Source organism: Mercenaria mercenaria, chromosome 17 (assembly GCF_021730395.1).
Source record: "Mercenaria mercenaria strain notata chromosome 17, MADL_Memer_1, whole genome shotgun sequence".
Taxonomy (NCBI): Eukaryota; Metazoa; Mollusca; class Bivalvia; order Venerida; family Veneridae; genus Mercenaria; species Mercenaria mercenaria.
Window position 1 is genome coordinate 48,214,791 of NC_069377.1, and position 23,056 is coordinate 48,237,846.

Here is a 23,056-nt window from a genome sequence, read left to right on the forward strand (position 1 = left end):
AGGAAACTTCAACATATTCTGATACCAAAACTTGATGACTGCAAATTGTTTTGCAATTAGAGATTAGACACAGACATTAAAATTTATTTGTATGCTAATAGATATATAGGTTAAAAGTTTGTTAAAAGCTTGCAGTGAGTCAAACTTACAGCCTTTGAGGTGACTGTAACGTTAACATTGACCTCTGCATGTCATTATCCTTCTTTAATGATGTGATGACAAAAGTCTATAGTAATGTATACTGAAGTCTTAATATTCAAAGTCATATTTTAGTGGCCTCCTGCAAAGTGGTTGGCGACTTCAAATCGCTTGCCTCTTGCTTGTGTGGGTTGGAAATCTTGCTTGGGGTGCAAAATTCTTTCAAGTGAGGGAGCCATTCAGTTGGCTTACAGATGGTTGGTGATTTTACCTTCAGCTTGAAATAATGTACGTATGGACAGCTGGCGTCTTCTTTCAACATCAAACAGAGGAAAGTCACCATATGGCCTGTAATTGGTATTGCATGCTCCAGAAAATGAATTCTTAAATTTAATTATATTCTTATGTCTGATAATTTTGTTCATTTAAATTGTAGGAGACAAGTTTTCGAGACGGTTATCATTGCGTGGTTCTCGGGAATTCTTCACCCCACAGCCTCACAAACCCTTTAAGGTATGTTACCATGACAACAAGGTTTGGATGCATGGTACTATGGTCACTTGTACATCTGTCTTGGCCTTGATAAATAATGAATGCTAAAATATATAATATGGTAGACTGGTGCATGACTATTTCTCACACTTAAAAAATCCAAATCCTTGATTGTATTTAAATCTGGCAGTGGATATGTTTCATTCTTGACAAGTTGCTATGGTAACAAGAAAAATGTTAATTGAGTGATAATATTACCAGAATTGACTAAAACTGTGCTTCAGCCTTAACTAATTCTTATTCACTGAGCACTTGAGTACACAGTTAATATATTTGATTTTGACTGCACAACCAAGATATATAGAGCTAGAAAAAATCTGAAAAAAAAGTGTTTTTGAAACTTCAGAAAATCATGAAGTAATAAGCTAAAAATGAGAATTTTAAAATATTGCTTACATACCTTTTATCTTTATTGGTTGTGCAACAATATATAAACCCAGTTACTAATTATTGCTTGCCTCCCTTTCTATAATTCAAATAATAAAGGTTGAATATCAGTCATTTACTACTGTGTAACAGTATTAGTCATGTAATATCAACTAAAATGATAGTAAAAAATGAAGTTGGTGTTTTAAAAAAAATTAAAGGTCTGAACCCTATTGCTTTAGGTGTTACAAGATCAGTTTTCAAGGTCACATTGACCTCGAAATTGAAAACAAGTTCCAAGTTAACTGAAGAATACTTAAGCCTAAAGTTTCCAAACAATGGATGACCTCTATTGTTTTGGGGATCAGTAGGTCAAAGGTCAAGGTCACAGTGTTCTCTAGACTGAAAACAATTTCTGCTGAGTATGCTTTAGTTGTCGGTTTATTAAAATGTTTGCCTTTAGTCAATAGATGACCCTTGTATTTTAGGTCATTTATTAAAAGGTCAAGGTCACAGCATACAAAATTACTTACCCACTTGCCTCCAACAGTCTGTCATGGGGGGATATATGCCTTTTATGACCAGCTCATGTTTGGGTGACTGTTGTCCACTAGTCAGTTTGTAGATTATGTTTGAATGTGTATATCTAGAATTGACTAACCAGGCAAAGTGCATTTAATATTCTTCTTGCTTCTTGCTTAATGTTGGTTTTCTGGGCCGATACAATTCCCCAGAAATAAATCAACAGCAGCTGTATTTCACAATAAAGCTTCATGTATTCTAATGTCTTTTAAAGATATTTTTTGGTCAAAAGAATTTTGAATAATAATGATATAATAGAGGTTTAGGTTTTATATGTGTATATGTAAAAGGGGTTTTCATACAAAATATATTTGAATATTTTTTTAAAGGATTTAAAATTGAGAAAACTATTTTATATAACCACTAGTAAAATGAATTTAATCATACCTCACTAATAAGTTTGGGTGATTGTTTAATTTTCTGTTATATGGGTTGAAAGTTTCTTATTTTATCCAGTTTTGCTCACACACTTGTGTTAATCCATATATGCAGTAATCTAAAAAAAAAAATACTCACCGGCATACATAAAACCCAGCCTCTGTTATAATAACATTAATGTAGTGGCACTGGAATATGGATTTTGTGAATGTTCAAACCTTTTCCATGATATTTTTTGGGAAATTTTAGATGAAATGGTCTGAAACTATAGATAGACTGTCATAGATTTTGTCAACTTCTAAAAGTTTTTTTTGCATAACATTATACCAACACAATTATAGGTCATGATGTCATTGTGGAGGAAGAGCACAGTAAGGTGCCCCTCTTGGCATTATTTCACACATGGAATGATCCCTGGGTAGACACAATAACGAACTGTAAAGTAGTTGGATTGCAGTTTTCTCACATGAAAGAACTAGAAATAACTTAACTTCAGATAATTATATGACTTTGTTACCAAAGATATTTGAAAAGTCAGTCTGTAGAAACAAGTGGAAAACAATATACAATGTATCTATTGGATATCTATCTGAACAAGAATTTAGTATTGGGGCCTCCTTGGCTGAGTGGTAAAGGCCATTCATTTCATATCACTTGGTCTTCATCACTAGAGTTTCCCTGCTAGGAAGCTTTTCAGCTGACTTACAAAAGGTCATTGGTGCTACCCTGTACTTGAAATGATATTCTGAGGGAAAACGAGGGTCTCCCTTCACTATTAACCTTTATACCACAGTCACACATACGGTGTGGATAGCTATGTTTAGCTATGGATAGAAACATAGTAATCCGTATCGATCCGTACCTGAGCCGTATGGATTGGTACGGATAGATATGGGTTACTACTTTAAGGTACGGCTCAGGTACGGATCGATACGGATTACTACGTTTCTATCCGTGGCTAGACTTAGCTATCCACGCCGTATGTGTGACTGGGGCTAATCATGGTCTGCACTGTTCGCTATTCAGTCAGTAAATTTTCAGTGAACACCCCTTTGAATAATAAATGGTATTGCCCAAATTGAATGATGGACCAGTTCATTTTAGAAACTTAGCAGGGTAAAGTTTAAAGCTGAAATGCCATATGACTTTAATTGTGTTGATGTGATTTAAAAAAAGAAAAGATAAAAAATAGTTTGATATTATTATGACAGTGTATGTATATAGATAGTTTAGCTTCACCTTTTTGTCACTAACAAAGCATCTCTGCCCATCATTCTGTTTAACCATAACAACAGTGAAGTTTGATCCCTTTATGTAGGTGTGTTTGATAACATAATTGTATGTTCTCCCATGCAAACACTATATTTATATTCCACCTTTGAGTTAAAAAGAATAATACCATTACTACTATCAAGTACCTTTTGTTGATAACTGAAAACTCTTACAATTTATATAGAATATGGAAATGAAAGGCTACATAATTATAAACTTGTTAACAATAATTGTCATTTGAAAAATGAAATGTGAAATCATTTAGTTTCTTGGATTTTGTGGTTACATCACGATCCACAAAATTAAATCCCAATGAACATGTAAAGTTTCTATTGATTATATGTGAAAAATTTCAAATCCGCAAATTGAAATCCACACAGAATATCTGGTTTTGCCATAACCATGAAATTGCATGCACTTGAAATTAAATGATTTCACCAACTATGTTTTTGTCAAGTGCCCTGAGCGCAAGGTTGTTATCTGGAAAAGAATGATTGGCAGATATTATCATGTAAAGATTTGTTTATCCATTGCATGCACACTTTAGACAGTGCTGGGCAAATGCTCTTTTCTTCCTGCCTGTTTTGGAACAGAGTTTCTCATTAGCTTTCATGGGAAGTGCTTCTTTAACATTTTTGGCTTTCTCTTTTGTAAATTAGTGTCTTAAATTATATAGAGTTTTTGTAAGAAACGGGATTCTTTGGATAAAAACTATGAAAAAGTATTCTCATATGATACTTCCTTTTGAACCAACTGCTTTATATAATTTGATTAATATTTTTAGCTGTGTTTATCTGGATGTTTATTTAATAATGACTTTTTATGTTGCTGGAACTTTTAACAAGAAATTTACAATGGATAAATAAATCTTTCAATGCATTACATATCTTACTGTTCATGTTTCCATGTCAATAGGGTCTTTATATTACAGGGTAAAGTGTACAAAATTGCCTTTTAGATCTACAATTTCATCTTTTTACTGGTTATACATGTACTGGATTATATAAAAAGACACATTTTCACTTTATTTGGAAAAAAAAGTACTTCTAAAATATGTAAAATTTAGTGGCGTGCTGATGGTCTCCATTCTAGATGCAGGACCTCCTTTTTGGTGGTAATTAATGCACCATTTAAGGTCTTTGTATATACTAATGTATTGTATATTGTATCTTTCTAATCTGAAATGAAACATTTTGCAAAAAATATACTGATAAGTTGTAACAGAATACTGTTAATGGTATTTATTTGTACGTTTGAAAGATTGCCAAAATTCAAAATTCTCTGTGGCCAAATAGTCAAAGTTGCGGACTTCAAATCACTTGCCCTTCACCACTGCAGGTTTGAAAACTTGCTTGGGGTGTAAAATTCTGTTATATGAGGAAGCTGTCCAGCTGGCTTATGGAAGGTCATTGGTCCTACCCAGATATCAGCTGCCCTGAGAGGCACCTTGGGTCTTTCTCTACCATCAAAAGCTTGAAAGTCACCATATAGCATGTGCCTTTGTGCCATTAAACCCAACAAAAAGAATGAAAAATTCATCAACCATTATAAAATGTTTGTAGTTTTACCAGACTGTGAAACAAGACATAAATTCGGGGTGTTGAGGCCCCCCCCCCCCCCCCCCCACCCTCATTTCATTCATTTCATCCTATTTTTGTAAGACACAAATTTTGAGTTTAATTACATTTAATGTACAAAAAATACTGCAGCATAAAACATTTTAATATATGCAGATGCATACCCTGTTCTATAAAGACCCTGGGCTCATATTTATCAACAGTTGTAAATGACAGAAATTTGAAAGGCAGACTTTATTAATGATTTCAGAGGAAAAAATGCATTGATTTTACTGAGACTTTTGAGTTTTTTCAGAGTTTGAACAAAATATTTGTGAAGTAAAAACATAGCAAAAGGAATAAAAAAACGCAGTTTCAAATTTTATGGTCGCATTCAAATTTCTGGGTTTATAACATTGGTTTATATGAATCCTGTAGTATTCTATATCTAATCATGTTACCTTGCCATGTTATCAGAATGTCTCTACTAAAACCACCCCATATTCGGGAGATATCATCCCTACCAATAATCCGGTTAAATTTGAGGCGGTTGACCTGTATGTACCGGAACAGTGCTGGAGAGAAAACGAATTTGAAAATGATCTGGTTTGTATTTTAATGATTATTTGTTGTGGTCATTTTAACTTTTTATTTAACAGTAGATAGTATTTAGCTTGATCCTGTTTAGTTTAAATTAGCCTCGGTGCATTTTGCAGATTAATTTGAGCCACGCCATGAGAAAACCAACATAGTGCATTTGCGACCAGCATGGATTCAGACCAGCCTGTGCATCCCCGCAGTCTGGTCAGGATCCATGCTGTTCGCTTTCAAAGCATTTTGCAGTTAGAGAAACTTAGCGAACAGCATGGATCCTGACCAGACTGCATGGATGTGCAGGCTGGTCTGGAACCATGCTGGTCGCAAATGCACTATGTTGGTTTTCTCATGGTGCGGCTCATTTATACATGATTTATCTCATAATTGCAAAAATAAAACCAAACTGGGTTATGAATATTTGTGCTCTGGTATGAATGTTTGCACACTTGCTAATGGGAGTTTGTGAAATACTTCAAATTGGAGAATTTTTGCCTAGGTTTTATTTAACGATTTCATGGCAAGCAGTCTTATTCAAGGTGTAACGAATGAAGTTTTTGGATATGATGAGGACTAATGTTCATGGAGATTTTGAAATCAAGTGGCATCATTCATGATTATTAGCAAAAATAAAATTGTTGGACATTTTACACACACTACAGTAGGGTATACATGTGATTCGTGTTAGGAAGAATAAGTACATTCTGTTTGGCTTTAAAAATGGCTGTTTAAAAAAGTCTAGAACAAAGTTCAGCAACTTCTCTAGAGTACTCATCAGTAATAGTCCTATTTATCATTATAATTATATTCATTACCTACACATTTGATTATACTAAATGTTTGAAGGTAACCTATTTTTAATAGCTCAATTCATGGATTGGCCGATCCTATGCTGTTGTTCATGTCGCATGAACACCAAAAAAAAAAAAGTTTCATTTCGTATATTTATATAATACTTCCTTTCCATAAGAAAACAAAATTAAAATGTAAATTGCACACATTTTGTTGCATTTGACATTAAAATCAGCTTCCTGGCCATTCTGTTCACCAGATGGAACAACTGCGACGTCATCTATGGAACGTTCTCCCTGACTTATACACGGACGTTATCAAAACAGCGGCCCATTATCGCTAAGCAGCATTAACGTAACTTTTGCGCTTTTCGTTTTGCTGTTCATACGAAATGAATCATAGTTTTCAATGGAAAAGAAAAGGGCGTAGGTAAATATTCTCTAATATTCTCAATCAGAGCTACATTCATGTGAATATGAAACAACATTATCTTCCTACAAAACACAGGTTCTTAACAACACAAAAAGCCTGTTGTCCATGATTATGCATAAACTAACATGAAAATTACCCTATGTACATTGTAGTACTCCTCACAGTGTAAAATATGTTCAGATCTGCAAAATGCACTGGAAATTCTATTTATATGATGATAACAGATTGAATTACCTGAGCAGTCTTGTCCGCAGTTACAACTTTGCTTGCTGTCTTTTGATTTTATTCCTCTCTTTTATTAGGAATTATTTATGTGCATGTATTTAAGATATACTTTTATATGCTGTATATACCTAGACCTTGGAAATATTATATTTTGCTAGTATTAAAGTGTTTGTCATGATGATATTTGATTTTATATATAGATATTTAAAAAAGTTGTTACAAAGGAAGTATGTATTATACACACACAGAGTATGTTTGCAGTATGTAAATAAATGTGTATTGTGCATTATTTAACTGCATGCAGTGCATTGTGAAATAAATTTGCACAGATTTTATTTATGGTATGAATTTTTGCTTTTCTATCATTAAAAGAAAGGAATCATATATTCCTTTTACTATTTCCTTTAAGCTTAGAGCTTTTCCTCTTGGCATCAGACTTCATACTAGACCCATCTGTAGGTCATTTCCATGTATATCAGACACCTCAGTTCACCTGAATTAACCCTTATCATGCTGGGCACGATTGATTCTGCCTTTGTGACCAGTGCAGATGAAGATCAGCCTGCACATCCATGCAGTCTGATCATGATATGCACTGTTTGCCATTCAGTCAGTATCTTTTTGGTATGCACCCCATTTAACAGTTAATGGTACTGTCCAAATTGAAAGATGGGCAAGTTCATTATAGAAATTTAGCAAGGTAAGGGTTAATGATTTAGGGTGAACTAGACATGATCAGAATCAGTCTTGCAAAGCCTTTATATTTACCAGGTCAGGTGAGCGTCCCTGGTCCATCAAGGCCCTCTTGTATATAAAGAATATTCATTTTCATTTGTCATTATTATTATAATATATGCATATTCACACAAACCATGGAATATATTAACATATCGAGCTATGTATTGCTTACATACTATACCCCTGCATTTACAGTTTGTGTCTGCTTTTGGGGTTAATGTTTCATAATGTCTGTTTAACTGCATTTTCTTGGGATGGTTTTGACTTTAGAAGTGTTCGTAACATGGATTTTTTCATGTTTGCTCAGTGCCTCTAGTCTGACTGTCCTGATAGCATACCTGTGTGCTTACTCTTCTAGTGGGATTTTTGGTGCTTTCGAGTATTCAGTGTTTAATGAAAACTAATATTATTGAAAAGTTAGAGGAACTGGATGTAATATTTTAAAATGATTCAAAGATTTAATTAAAAATGGCCGATAACAATGTCATTTTGTGGGTGAGTGCATAAAAATAAAATTCATTTCACAAAAGTCTCAGATTTTACTTTCGTAGAGAACCCTGGATTATGTAAATAGTATGTAACAATATGCTGACTTCAAAATACAGTGAGGTAAATTAAATATATGCGAATGAAAAAGAGAAATAAGCATTCATAGTTAGCATGCATACTGTATATTTGCTTATTACTGTAAAATCATTTAATTTCGTGGGCATTCAAGTTTGTGCCAAATGGCTAATTCATGGGAATTAAAATTCATGGATTGCAACTTTGAAGATAAAAATTTATGTATGGGAATTTTGGAATTAAAATTCATGGATTGCAACAGTGAAGATAAAAATTTATGTATGGGAATTTTGGAATTAAAATTCATGGATTGCAAGTTTGAAGATAAAAATTTATGTATGGGAATTTTGGAATTAAAATTCATGGATTGCAATGTTGAAGATAAAAATCTATGTATTAAAATTCATGGATTGCAAGTTTGAAGATAAAAATTTATGTATGGGAATTTTGGAATTAAACTTCATGGATTGCAACATTGAAGATAAAAATCTATGTATTAAAATTCATGGATTGCAACTTTGAAGATAAAAATTTATGTATGGGAATTTTGATTGTTCACTGGGATTAAATTTTCTGAATTGACAAGTATGAAATCCATGGAAATTGGTCCCGCACGAATATTACTGATTTCACAGTATTTGTTTTTAATATAAAAAATTGTATAAAGACTTGCATGTACTTTCAGGGAGATGGAAATTTTGCAAGAAGTTACAGCTTAACAAGTGATAAGAGGAGAAATAACAGAGGTATGTTTTTTATGCTTCCGAAGACAGGTATTGAGTGGTAACAATGTCTGTTAGTTAGTTCATTTTTTTGTCTGTCTCATATCTCAGCTTTAACTTGGAACTTTCAAGAAATTCCAATAAAATTATGCAAATGGAAAGCATGGTGAGGTGTGTCTCATACAAGATTCAGGTCTGATCCACTAAGGTCACATGCAAGGGCATTTTGGGAACATTGGTCACTTACGATAATAATAATATTATCTTTTCTCTTCATAAGTTTTATAAAAAGATGAAGCTATTCATAACTATACCCCCACAAATGAAGTTTTGGGGGTATATAGGAGTGAGCTTGGTCGGTTGGTCCGTTGGTATTCATGGTTTCAGGACAATAACTCCTAAAAGTCTTGACATATTTAAATAAATTTTGGTACACAGGTGTAACATCATAAAATACAGGTCAAGTTCGACTTTGAGATCAGTAGGTCTGAGGTCAAGGTCACAAGGACCCGGAACAGTTAAATGGTTTCGGGATAATAACTTGAGAACTCTTGGGCCTAGGATCATAAATTTTGGTACACAGGTGTAACATCATAAAATACAGGTAAAGTTCAACTTTGAGGATAGTAGGTCAGAGGTCAAAGTCACAAGGCCCTGGAACAGTTAAATGGTTTCTGGATGATAACTTGAGAATGCTTGGGCCTAGGCTCATAAATTTGGTACACAGGTGTAACATCATGAAATACAGGTCATGTTTAACTTTGAGGTCAGTAGGTCAAAGGACCCGGAACAGTTAAACGGTTTCCGGATGATAACTTGAGAATGCTTGGGCCTTGGATCATGAAAGCTGATAGGGTGGTTGGTCATGACCATCAGATGACCCCTATTGATTTTGAGATCAGTAGGTCAAAGGTCAAGGTCACAGTGACCCGGAACAGTTAAACTGTTTCCAGCTGATTACTTGAGAATGCTGCAATGGGCCTAGGATCTTGAAAGTTGTTAGGAAGGTTGGTCATGGCCAGCAAGTGACCCCTGTTGATTTTGAGGTCAGTAGGTCAAAGGTCAAGGTCACATTGACCCAGAACAATAGAATTTTTTTTGCAGGGTTGACAGATTTATATCATTTTTGATACACAGGTGTAACATCATCAAATATAGGACAAGTTCGAGTTTGACATTGGCTTAATACTTCTGTGACAAGGCCGTATTGTGGGGGTATAATTCGTCACTCCTATGACATCTGTAGTTAAGATTTTAAAATTACCTTCTTTAAGAAAATATAATTATATATCTTCAATATTTAGGATATGAAAGAAAAATTGTATTAATTTTTAATTTCCGTCACATAGAAGGAGACTGCTCCTATGTTTTGGTTTATTAAGGTCTCTGAATCATCTGCTCCACTATTGCTATGAATTTTATGTTGAATGCTTGTTTCAGCAAAGAAGGATTATAACCATATACCTCAACATTAAAAACAGTGCAATTAAGCTTTAGTAACAGCAGGTTTAAGTTTTGTGTATAGCAAAAGTGCCAAATTCTTGGTGGTTTTCCATAAAATGTATGAAATTATATTCATTGTACTTTTTTATATTTACAGACTTTAAAAGTAGATCTTTAATGGAACTCCCTGGTGAACGTTCATTTACATTACCAAGTCGAGGTCGCAGTAAACAGCGCCCCTCCCTGGATGATAGTGCACTCGGCCAGTCACACACAAGTTCACGAAGTTCAAGAAGTTCTGTGACTTCGCAAGATGGATACTTAGAAAACATGTTTAGAAAAGAGTGTGAAGTAGATGACAGAATGAATGATATATATAATGACAATATTGAAGAAGAATCTGAGGGGGAATACGAGCAAACTCGAAGACGTTCAGCACAAGTTTTGGATGAATCGTTAGAAACTGAAACTGAATCTGAGATGTCTGAATCAGATTCAGATAATGATCAAATCACTCTACCAAAGGTGAAGTTGAAAACAAGTATAAGTGCACCATTAGAAGGAAGTGTAAGGGAAAACAACGAATTACAGAAAACTGCTGCTGAAGACACAGACGAATCTAGGGAAATTCATTCTATAGTTAGTCAGTGTCACAGTTTAGATAGTGAAACGGGTAATAGATACAAACGTGAAGGTGAGGTGTTTGACGGGACAGTCAGTCCTAGTGAATATACATCTGAACTTGATCGTGTAATAGCCAGAGAACAAAGTAGAAATAAATCCAATACGTTAAATTCACAAGGTACAAGTGACGGACATACCTCCTCGCATACATCTTCTAGTAGTATTAGTTATCAAGGGAAATCAGCTGCGGAGAGGGCATTTGATCGAGGTTCAACTGATTCTGTGTCGGCTAGTTCCAGGAAAAAGATATCCCCAAAAGCAGAGTTTAGTTTCACTTCACAAACTTCTAATGAAGATACGAGACCACAACGAAAAAAATCAAGACAGTATGTTAAAGGTAGGAGTTTTAATTGTATGATTGTTTTATCAATTCTGTGTGCTAACTATTTCAAGTTAAGTTTATCTGAAGATCTGTCTCCTTTCTATACTGCATTATATTGAATATATATTGTATTTGTTCCAGGAGGGAGACGATACACAGTTCAGGGTCTTGAAGGATTATCAACGCACCGGTCAGCCCCCGATATCCGAGACCAGCGTCCAGTGTTAAACAGAGAAGATTCTGTACCTGGGGATTTAATGGCGGTCTATAAAAATATGAATAGAGAGGTAAATAAAATATCTTGCTGACTACTTAGGTTAATTGACTTGTTTCATATCTTTTATTAATGTTAAAAATTAGATAGAAAAAGACATATTCTGAATTTACTTTTTAGGTCACCTGAGCACAAAGTGCTAATAGTGAGCTAATGCGATCAGGCTGCATCCGCCGTGTGTGTGTGTGTCCATTTGTCTATCATCAACAATTTCTTTAAACAACATCTCCATAACCACTGAATGGATTTTGATGAAATTTGGCCTGGATGTTCCTTGGGTGGTCTTCTACCAGAGTTATTCAAATGGTTCCACTTGGTTGCACGTAGGGGTCACCAGAGCTAAAAATAGAAAACTCTTCAAACAACATCTCCTCCTAAACTGCTGGTCTGATTTTGAAAAAATTTCACACAAATGGTCCTTATGTAACCTTCTACCAAGATTTTACAAATTATTCCGATTTGTCAAAAAACATGGCTACCAGGGGGCGTGGTCACTTTTCCCTCTATGTATATAGTGGAAACTTTAAAAATCTTGTACGAAACTGCTGGCCCAATTTTAAAATAATTTTACACAAATGGTTCTTGTGGGACCTTCTACCAAGATTGTTCAGATTATTCTGATTCGTGAAAAACATGGCTACCAGAGGGTGTGGTCACTTTTCCCCTGTATGTATATATTGAGAACATTAATAATGTTCTTGTCAGAAACAGCAGACCCAAATTTTACACAAATGTTTCTTGGGGTGACCTTTTATGAAGATTAAAACAAACCCAAAGAAAGACAAGGCAATACAATGTAACACACTGGATAGAATTAAACTATTTTAATTTTACAGAGATTGTACAAATTATTCTGTTAGATCAAAAAACAATCTTCTTGTTTGAAATTGTCATATCACATCATTCCCCCAACTTATTACTCACCCCACCCCTCACGCCTCAAACACACACATTACCTTCCCATATTTATTTAGTAGAAACTTGTACAATATGCTTGTCAGAAAACACTATTTCAATATAATTTCACAGACATTTTCCTTGCATAACCATTTACCAAAACTGTTCATGCAAGCAGTGTTACTCAGGTGAGCGATCTAGGGCTTTCATGACCCTCTTAGTTTCACAGTATTAGTTGCAATTAATGTAAATTATTTCTTGTGGATGTCAATATTCAAACCAGCACTGATTCAAGGACAGTATAAAGCACCAAAGAAATTGATATGTTTTCAAATTGTATCAAAGCCACAGCCTGTTAAAGGTTGAGCAAATAACACCGAGAAACATGATCTTTATTGTGACAATGGTTGGTAACAACATTACAGGGCTCAGGCACCAAACAATCTGTAGATGTTATAACTTAAAAAAACGTGTGTTATCTCTACATTATCTTTTAAAATAATTATGGTTGGCTACGAGGTAGTGTCTGTTCACTATGAAAGTGCAGGACATTATGAAACTTATTTTTTTCCAATTTCAGGAGTTGATAAAGTTGGTAGTTACGCATAAAGCGCAGTTGATACGGAAAGATCAGTATATAAAGGAATTGGAGAATTACATTGACAACCTTCTAGTCAGAGTTATGGAAAGCTCTCCACGCATATTGCAGAACTTGTGACATGTGACTTCAGTCAGCTTGGATGTGCAATTGTGACATTTGGACACAACTGGAAGTCAAGCTAAATCATGATTATACTTGCAGTGAGGGGTAAATGGTACTCAACATCTGTCGAGAAATTTAGTCTGTGAATATTAAGTTCATTATAATTTTGTTTATATATTTCAAACTGGTCTGTAACTAAAACTAGGTAAACAGGAATAATTAAAATTAGAGAATGAAGACAAGAAAAAAATTGAGGGAAAAAAACTGGAAATTCATTGTTGTTTCCTAAAATTCTGTTCAGATAAAAGGTCAGAAATATGCATTTATAGTGCCTTAGATAATTGAATTTAGATGATTTAATTTTACCATGAAAGTGGTCCACCTTAGCCAACTGAATACAACAGTTCATTTACAATGAAATATTTTTGGTTACTAATTTTTGTTTAATATTCAAAATGTTTAGTGTCTAATTCTGTGATGAAAGAGATTTGTGGTACAGGTTGTAGTGATAACAATATAGGAGCAGTCTTTCAGTTGTTACTTTCTACATCATATGTGCAGTTGTTACGTTCTTGTAATTATGAAGTTTAGGTAGTTATCTGTTACAAGAATGTGTGTATGTAATACTTATAGTATCCATGGTTTATCTGTACTGGCTACACCTCCAGAAGAATTTTAGTAATAATAGTGTGAAGAGGATAGAGTGCATTTTGTTTCACATATTTTTATAGTTTTGAATTCCCCCACCTAAGAAAGTAAGTGTGTTGTTCATCTTAAATGATATAACAGTCTATACATTAAACTTTTTTGTACCAATTTGTGTTTTTATAATGGAGCTGCTTTTACTTAATATAATGTACATAGGATGAATGTTTTGTGTGTATTTGACATTCACTGCACAATACTCCAGGGAAGTAGCATCTGTGACATTTAAAATATAATTGTTTTCCTTTGTTAACTGACACTAGCAATCAAAGTACACCATTTTTAAAGCAGTTACATGGAATTTAGAAGGATTTTTGAAAACTGAACAATGTCAATGCAATTTTGGTCTTGAATTGTCACCTCAATCTATATTACGTAGCATGATTGCCAAATGACTGACCCTGCCCAGCAGATTAAGCTCCTTATTTACAAAGAATTTTGTCATTCCATTGTTTGCTTGTTTGTTTGTTTGTTATAGGTTTATGATACATTGGAAAGTATGCATGGTACAAATGTATTAATAAGTTAATTTGTCTAGTTTGTTATGATGTTATCATGTATTTACTTAAGGAGATCTGAAGTGAAGAATCATGCATTTATTGTTTTGGGCAGCTGACACTTTATCATTAGGACATTTTACTTTTTACCTCTAAATAAATGCCCCTGTGGTTATTGCAATTTTCAAAAGGGAACTTTTAATTATAGCTCAGTTTTATAGACTATAATTATATTTCAATTTTGATTACAACTAAAAATAGAATTCATCAAAGACAAAAAAAGTTTGAAGTGGGTGTGGGGGTGGTGATTTAGAATTCTACAATTTACTTTATGAAGAATGAATTTCATTTACCGGCTAGCTATTTTTGCAATACCTGTCTGTTTATTTTTATTTTTTGTTGCAAAAATACTGGCATTTAGTGCTTATTTTTATGTGTTTTCCTTGAATAGATATTTTCATGGTATTTACTATATTAAACAGCCCAGGGGTTTTATGGATTTTTTCTACAAAGGATTTTTTTCTTCTTCAAAATTTATATTGGACTAAATACAAAATTTTGATTGCTGATCCATATTTATATGCTTTGAAACTTTTAAGTCTAGAAGGGTACTTTATAAGGAATACACAGTAATTTGTTTAATTAAATTATACGAGAGCTTTTATTGAAAGAAATATAGTATAATCTATATTGTTGAGCATAATTGAAGTTGCTGTAAAACTCATTGAAACCATAACCATGTTTATTGTCCAATTCTGTCTAAGGAACTTCTAGAATTCTGACTGTAATCTAATTCATTTTTGTTTACTTGCCAAAAATAAGTTTTTTGAGAGAAAATACTTGTATAAATATTAAAATGGAATTATGTGCATTTTTCAAGTAAAAATCTAGCTCAAATAGATGTGTGTGTAAAAAGGGTGGAGGAAATTATAGCTTTTAACCCATATACCAAACTCTTCCTATTAGCAGTACGAAATAATAACTTTACAAATCTGACTTTTCTTATTTTGACTGGGGCAGTCTTTTAAGAAAAGTGAAATTGCACGCAGGAATTGCTTCCCTTTAACTTCTGAAATCTCTGCCTATAGGTAAGGGAGATCACTGCATAGAAAATTGAAGAAAAGAACTATTATTTTATTAGTCTGAATTCTTTATTTCAAAAGCATCAACTTCAAATACTTATGCGGCATTATTGTTAGTTTAAAACATTTAAATGCACAGCATCTGAAAATTGCTTTGATAAAACATTCACTAAAACACACACTTTGTGCAGTAAGATGTGCATAATCTCATTTTAAGCTCCTGTACATACTAAGAAAAATCTTTTTAAATTGCCTTTATATGCTTTTTCTTTACTAACACAGTTTAACAAGAATCCTACTATAAATGAAGATAAAACAGCAACTTTTAAAAATTCTTTGGCCCAAAATATTGTAAGGAAAATATTTTACCAAAGTGGAATAACATGAGTAAATCAAAACTGTATTGTAAGGTGTTAAAGTGAAGTTTAAAAGTTGAACAGTCATTGGAGTTCTTCATTCCTATATATAATGGTAATTTTATCAAGCAAGGCTGTATATGATAGTAATTTTATCAAGAATTGAAAAAAGTAATAATTATTGTCAAAATATCCTACTAAGAAGTATAATTATGTTTACATTTCATGTATTAAGCAGGAGAATCTCCCAACTTTTTAAGTGTATGGTGCTTTACATCATCATTTCTAAGCTTTTTATGTTTTTTAAAAAAAAATAATTTATACTTTTATATTTCTGCATCACTAGATCTGTATTGTTAATTAGATTTTGACATGTATAATTCTGTAAATTTTATAACTTAACTTGTCTAAATCGCCTCGAGATGTTTGCTGGTAAAGCTCTCGTTATACAAGGTTATAATAGTAATTCTATATAAATCTGGTATAATAACTGTTCAATTGCATACTTGGTTTTCAGTTTAATTGGGCACAATTTAGTCTCAGTGACAAATCGGTTAGATAGTTTTCCCTTAATAACATAAAGCAATTAAATAAGCATTCATTTCATAAAAAATAAGTGTTAATACAATATGCCACGATATAAAATATCTGCCTTACCGATTTGGAACATTTTAGATTTGGACAATAAAGTGAATTTACATTCCTCTTATCAATATTCTAATATATTGATAACTAATTTTTATGCCATTAATTGTTTGAAAGGTTTCAGAGATACTGAATAGAGATAATTGAGCCACGCCATGAGAAAACCAACATAGTGCATTTGCGAGCAGCATGGATCCAGACCAGCCTGCCCATACATGCAGTCTGGTCAGGATCCATGCTGTTCGCTAATGGTTTCTCTAATTGCAATAGGCTTTGAAAGCGAACAGCATGGATTCTGACCAGACTGGGCAGATATGCAGGCTTGTCTGGATCCATGCTGGTCACAAAAACACTATGTTGGTTTTCTCCTGGCTGGGCCCATGTGGTACTGTTCTTTGCTGTTTGGTTTAGTTTAACTGAATTCATGTTCCATCATTTGTATGTACTGTTCATGTTAAGATCATTTTACTGCGATGTAGTATATCTTATTGCCCATGTCTGTTTTAAGTTGTTTCAGTTCGCTTAAGTGCAATTTTATTTATGCTTTTCCGTGTGTACCCATAATGCAATATTGTAGTTATATTCTGTTGTAGACTTATCTTTGTTTTTCATTGACTGAGGATCATTGTTTGTAACAACTGTTACTGATAATAATTGAATGATTTATTATCCTGGCAGGTAGTATTTTTTACTACTCAAAGCATACTAAAGTTTGTAGAAATCTAGAAATGGGCTTTCTTTACAAATTGCTAAGGTTGTTTATTATTACCTTTCCCTTACATTGTTAGATTTAAGCCTGGCTAGAGTTTGCTAAATGGAAGGTCATGGCTTCTGCCTAAGGTTTGATAAGCCACTGTTTGGTAAAAAGTTTTTCTTGATTTCTACAGTGGTAATACTAAATAGGAGCTCCTTAAATTTTTAATAGGCCTCGATTTTATCATCAAAAAAAGGATTTTGATGGAGTATCATTTAAAACTTCACCCATTTTTAGCTCATCTGATTTTTTGAAAAAAAATGATGAGTTATTGTCATCACTTGAGCGGTTGTCGGCGTCGGCGTCGGCGTCGGCGTTGCCTGGTTAAGTTTTATGTTTAGGTCAGCTTTTCTCCTAAACTATCAAAGCTATTGCTTTGAAACTTGGAATACTTGTTCACCATCATAAGCTGACCCTGTATAGCAAGAAACATAACTCCATCTTGCTTTTTGCAAGATTTATGGCCCCTTTTGTACTTAGAAAATATCAGATTTCTTGGTTAAGTTTTATGTTTAGGTCAACTTTTCTCCTAAACTATCAAAGCTATTGCTTTGAAACTTGGAATACTTGTTCACCATCATAAGCAGACTCTGTACATCAAGAAACATAACTCCATCTTGCTTTTTGCAAGATTTATTGCCCCTTTTGGACTTAGAAAATCAGTTTTCTTGGTTAAGTTTTATGTTTAGGTCAGCTTTTATCCTAAACTATCAAAGCTATTGCTTTAAAACTTGCAACACTTGTTCACCATCATAAGTTGACCCTGTATAGCAAGAAACATAACTCCGTCCTGCTTTTTGCAAGATTTATGGCCCCTTTTGGACTTAGAAAATATCAGATTTCTTGGTTAAGTTTTATGTTTAGGTCAACTTTTTCTCTTAAACTATCAAAGCTATTGCTTTGAAATTTGGAATACTTGTTCACCATCATAAGCAGACCCTGTACATCAAGAAACATAACTCCATCTTGCTTTTTGCAATAATTATTGCCCCTTTTGGACTTAGAAAATCATTTTCTTGGTTGAGTATTATGTTTAAGTCAACTTTTCTCATAAACTATCAAAGCTATTGCTTTAAAACTTGCAACAGTTTTTCACCATCATAAGTGGACACTGTACATCAAGAAACATAACTCTATCCTGCTTTTTGCAAGAATGATGGCCCTTTTTAGACTTAGAAAATCATGGGTAGGACAATATTTCTATTACACAAAAAAAATCAGATGAGCGTCAGCACCCGCAGGGCGGTGCTCTTGTTTTTACACTTTACCAGTTTTTTTCAATATATGATTTTATTTAGGAGTGAATTGTTATAAAACTTTCAGGATATCTTCTTTGCATAAAAGCAACTTTTCCATGCACAAATTGCGTAAATAAATTTTCTTTTTCAATGTGGGAAAGATACATTTTTTCAATAAGTCACAGTTCATGAAAATCTTTATTACAGATAAGGTAGTTTATACAGTAGCTTATACTTTTGCTGTTCCTTTATGGTATAGATCGTAACTTTTTCAGTATGGTGTTGGAATCAGTAATCACATCAGTTTTAATTGCCTCATGGTTAGGTACTGCCTCCAATAAACTGAAATTTAATAACAAAGATATTTTTTACAGAATGTCGCCTGTCTAACCTGTCAAAATATTGGGAAAATGTAGTTATAAAGATCAGTGGGTGTTTTCCCAACTAATCTAGTTATTCAGAAGTGCTACTGTCAGTTTTATATACATTCAGCTTTCCATGTTACTGCTTTATTCATACATGACAGTGGTAAATTTATACTTATATCAATACTGTTTTTCTTCAGGTTTTGTTACATTTATGCAAGCTAATTTATGCAGGTTTAAGAAATTTTGAAGCTCTCTGCAAGCATTGTTCAGTCTTGTGTACCATTTTACATGATGTCTTGTGTTACTTAGGCTTTAAATCCTGCATTTTCCATTTAAAATGGTGTTCTGGAATGTTTGGAACATACACAGCCTGTTAAGTAAAACTTGGTATAGACAGAACAGTCATGATAAAAGAAGGCAACAAAAAAAAAAAAAAGAGATGACAATAGGAAACCATGTCTTGGTTCCTATCCAAAATATGTCTAGGAACCAGAAGTCTGGGAACCAAATCCAGGCAGTGTTGAATTTACTTGACAGTTTCACAGGACTATTCTAAAATTCTCTGTTCTAGAATGCAAATGGAATATAAGGATTGTTTCTCATCATATTAACAAACATAACTTCTACATTTCTGTGTCAAGTTTAACATATCTGTGAATCTCTAGTTGTAAATTCAGGTTTTCTGACACAGGCTTTGGAGGCACAAGTTTACTGCTGTTTTGTCTCAGTCTTTTAAATGGAGAATTTTTTTTTTAGTCACTGCCCATATGGCCAGTATATTTTGTATTCTTTCTATAAAAAAATCATTAAGTAATTAAAAAATCAAAATGTGTTGTGTTTTTAGCTCACCTGTCACATAGTGACAAGGTGAGCTTTTGTGTTCACCCTTCGTCCGTCGTCAGTGCGTCCGTCCGTCCGTCAACAATTTCTTGTCTGCACGATAGTGGTTTCATTTATGGTTTTTTTGAAACCAAACTTGCACACAACTTGTATCACCATAAGATCTCGGTTCCTTTCTTGAACTGGCCAGATCCCAATATGGGTTCCAGAGTTATAGCCCCTGAAAGGGCCAAAATCAGCTATTTTGACCTTGTCTGCACAATAGCAGCTTCATTTATGATTTGATTTTAACCAAACTTGCACACAATTGTATCACTATAAGATCTTGGTTCCTTTCTTGAACTGGCTAGATTCCATTATGGGTTCCAGAGTGATGGCCCCTGAAATGGCCAGAATTAGCTTTTTTGACCTTGTCTGCACAACAGCAGCTTCATTTGTGATTTGAATTTAATCAAACTTGCACAAAACTTGTGTTACCATAAGATCTCAGTTCCTTTTTTGAACTGGCCAGATCCCATAATGGGTTCCAGAGTTATGGCCCCTGAAAGGGCCAAAATTAGCTATTTTGACCTTGTCTGCACAATAGCAGCTTTGTTTATGATTTGATTTTAACCAAACTTGCACACAACTTGTATCACCACAAGATCTTGATTCCTTTTATCAACTGGCCAGATTCCTTCATGGGTTCCAGAGTTTTGGCCCCTTAAAGGTCCAAAATTGGCTATTTTGGCTTTTGCAGCCATATAGAGACTTCATTTATGGTTTTATTTGATACAAACTTGCAAAATATCTTCAGCAACAATAAATCTTGGATTCCATGACAAATCAGATCCAATCATAGGTTCCAGAGTTATTTTATATCTGATTACCTCCCCTGATTGTAGTCAAAATGGATTTATATCAGTAAGTACTTATAGGACTTATTTGAAATTTCATTATTGTCATAAGTTAGACTGAGCCAATCAGGGTAGATAACTATGGACTGATTTTATGTCAAATTACCTCCCTTTATTTCAAATTAAAATGGGTATATCTCCGTAACTAATGAAGATACTGATCTGAAATTTCATTTATGTCAACAGATTTATTTAGCAGATCCTTCTTTTGTTCACTTACAATAATTTTCTTTTTAATTACTTCCCTTTTAGGTTAATATAAATAGCTTATTTTTAGTAACTTTTTTATTACTGGCCGTAGGGAAAAACCGAGACCACTTTTCTGTGGTACAACATGAATGGTACCTCCAATTTTTAGGTGTATTTTGACATATCTGTACCTTGTAATTTCTTTCCTTTGTTGTTCCTGTCCTTTGGACTTAGATATTTTTTCTGAGGACCTTCTTGTCCTCAAGTGCAATGATAACAGGTGAGCAATATAGGGCCATCATGGCCCTCTTGTTTTACTCTAGTTGAAATACTTATCTTGGGGAACTGATTTTTGTGGATTTAGTATTGAATCAATCCAGTCCGGATTAAGTCTTAATTAAGCAGTGAAGTTCAAATTAATTTGAGCCGCATCATGAGAAAACCAACATAGTGCGTTTGCAACCAGCATGGATCCAGACCAGCCTGCGCATCCGTGCAGTCTGGTCAGGACCCATGCTGTTCGCTTTAAAAGCCTATTGCAATTAGAGAAACTGTTAGCGAACAGCATGGATCCTGACCAGACTGCACAGATGCGCAGGCTGGTCTGGATCCATGCTAGTTGCAAATGCACTATGTTGGTTTTCTCATGGCGCGGCTCATTTTATCTTCAAACTGATATCCCCATGAAATAGCCATTCTGGTCAAAGTCACGAAACTTTGCACGTCATCGAAATTAAAAGTAAGGGCTGGATGTTTGTGGTTAGTGGATATTGTTGCAATGGGTCAAATTGTCAGTAATTAGCAGAACAAGACAGCAGGACTGGTATTAGAATCTTTTCTTTATAAATGTATATACTGGCAAGGTTGGGTTATACTGTGTTGGTGCGCCGTAAAACCCAAATAAATAAATAAATAAATATTTCTTCAAAATCAGTCTCCTTGTCCATTCTGTTCTTATGCAACAAAACTCTGGGCATTGAGGTATTCCATATTTTCTCATTTTTACTGTTGATCTTTCCATTATGATTATTTTTGTTTTTGAATTAACTGTTAAATGTAAAAATGTTATTAATATAGAAATTGTTGATATAGAATCTGTTGTTACATATCAAACAAGTTGTGAATAGTTACATACCATTCCATTGATTTTGACTGTTATTTCATTTAGAGGAATTTTATATTTTTACTCATATTGATATATTTTGTAAATCAGTTGTGAATTAAACCATGATACTTGAAAATATACTGTTGTTATGTTTTACATTTCTCAAATTAGGAAGAATGTTCGCTGTTTCAGCTCAGCTGAACCAAAGGTTCAGGGTGAGTTGTCAATATAGGGGGATGGTCTGTCAACAATTTTAGCTCACCTATCACATAGTGACAAGGTGAGCTTTTGTGATCACCCTTTGTCTGTCGTCAGTCTGTCCATCCGTCCGTCTCGTGCGTCAACAATTTCTTGTCTGCACGATAGTGGTTTCATTTATGATTTTATTTTAACCAAACTTGCACACAACTTGTATCACCATAAGATCTCTGTTCCTTTCTTGAACTGGCCAGATCCCATTACAGGTTCCAGAGTTATGGGCCCTGAAAGGGCCAGAATTAGCTATTTTGACCTTGTCTGCACAAAAGCAGCTTTATTTATAATTTGATTTTTACCAAACTGGCACACAACTTGTATCACCATAAGATCTCGGTTCCTTTCTTGAACTGGTCAGATTTCATTATGGGTTCCAGATTTATAGCCCCTGAAAGGGCCAAAATTAGCTATTTTTACCTTGTCTGCACAATAGCAGCTTCATTTATGATTTTATTTTAATCAAACTTGCACACAACTTGTATCACCATATGATGTTGGTTCCTTTCTTGAACTGGCCAGATTCCATTATGGGTTCCAGAGTGATGGCCCCTGAAAGGGCCAGAATTAGCTATTTTGACCTTGTCTGCACAACAGCAGCTTCATTTATGATTTGAATTTAATCAATCTTGCACAAAACTTGTGTCACCGTAAGATCTTGATTCCTTTCTTGAACTGGCCAGATCCCTTAATGGATTCCAGAGTTATGGCCCCTGAAAGGGCCAAAATTAGCTCTTTGACCTTGTCTGCACAATAGCAGCTTCATTTATGATTTAAATTTAATCAAACTTGCACAAAACTTGTGTCACCATAAGATCTTGGTTCCTTTCTTGAACCGGCCAGATCCCATAATGGATTCCAGAGTTATGGCCCCTGAAAGGGCCAAAATTAGCTA

At 34.0% G+C, this 23,056-nt stretch overlaps 2 protein-coding genes across 4 annotated transcripts in view; one reads left to right on the forward strand and one right to left on the reverse strand.

Annotated features, from left to right (window-relative positions):
- The window catches only part of LOC123536033 (rab11 family-interacting protein 1-like), a 52,557-nt gene extending 30,510 nt beyond the window's left edge, over positions 1 to 22,047 (forward strand). The window contains exons 6-12 of one of the 3 annotated variants that reach the window (XM_045318809.2): positions 575 to 651; positions 5,322 to 5,450; positions 7,088 to 7,114; positions 8,875 to 8,935; positions 10,512 to 11,375; positions 11,502 to 11,647; positions 13,112 to 22,047. In XM_045318809.2, the coding sequence (XP_045174744.2) occupies positions 575 to 651; positions 5,322 to 5,450; positions 7,088 to 7,114; positions 8,875 to 8,935; positions 10,512 to 11,375; positions 11,502 to 11,647; positions 13,112 to 13,249 (1,442 nt within the window). In that variant the 3' untranslated portion in view covers positions 13,250 to 22,047. The remainder of the gene's footprint in view (positions 1 to 574; positions 652 to 5,321; positions 5,451 to 7,087; positions 7,115 to 8,874; positions 8,936 to 10,511; positions 11,376 to 11,501; positions 11,648 to 13,111) is intronic. The other 2 variants (XM_045318810.2, XM_045318811.2) reach the window with 2 other exon arrangements.
- LOC123536035 (nurim-like) overlaps positions 18,697 to 23,056 on the reverse strand; it is a 28,031-nt gene continuing 23,671 nt past the window's right edge. Inside the window, exon 4 of the mRNA XM_045318815.2 lies at positions 18,697 to 18,853. Coding sequence (XP_045174750.1) covers positions 18,833 to 18,853 — 21 coding nt within the window. The 3' untranslated portion in view covers positions 18,697 to 18,832. The remainder of the gene's footprint in view (positions 18,854 to 23,056) is intronic.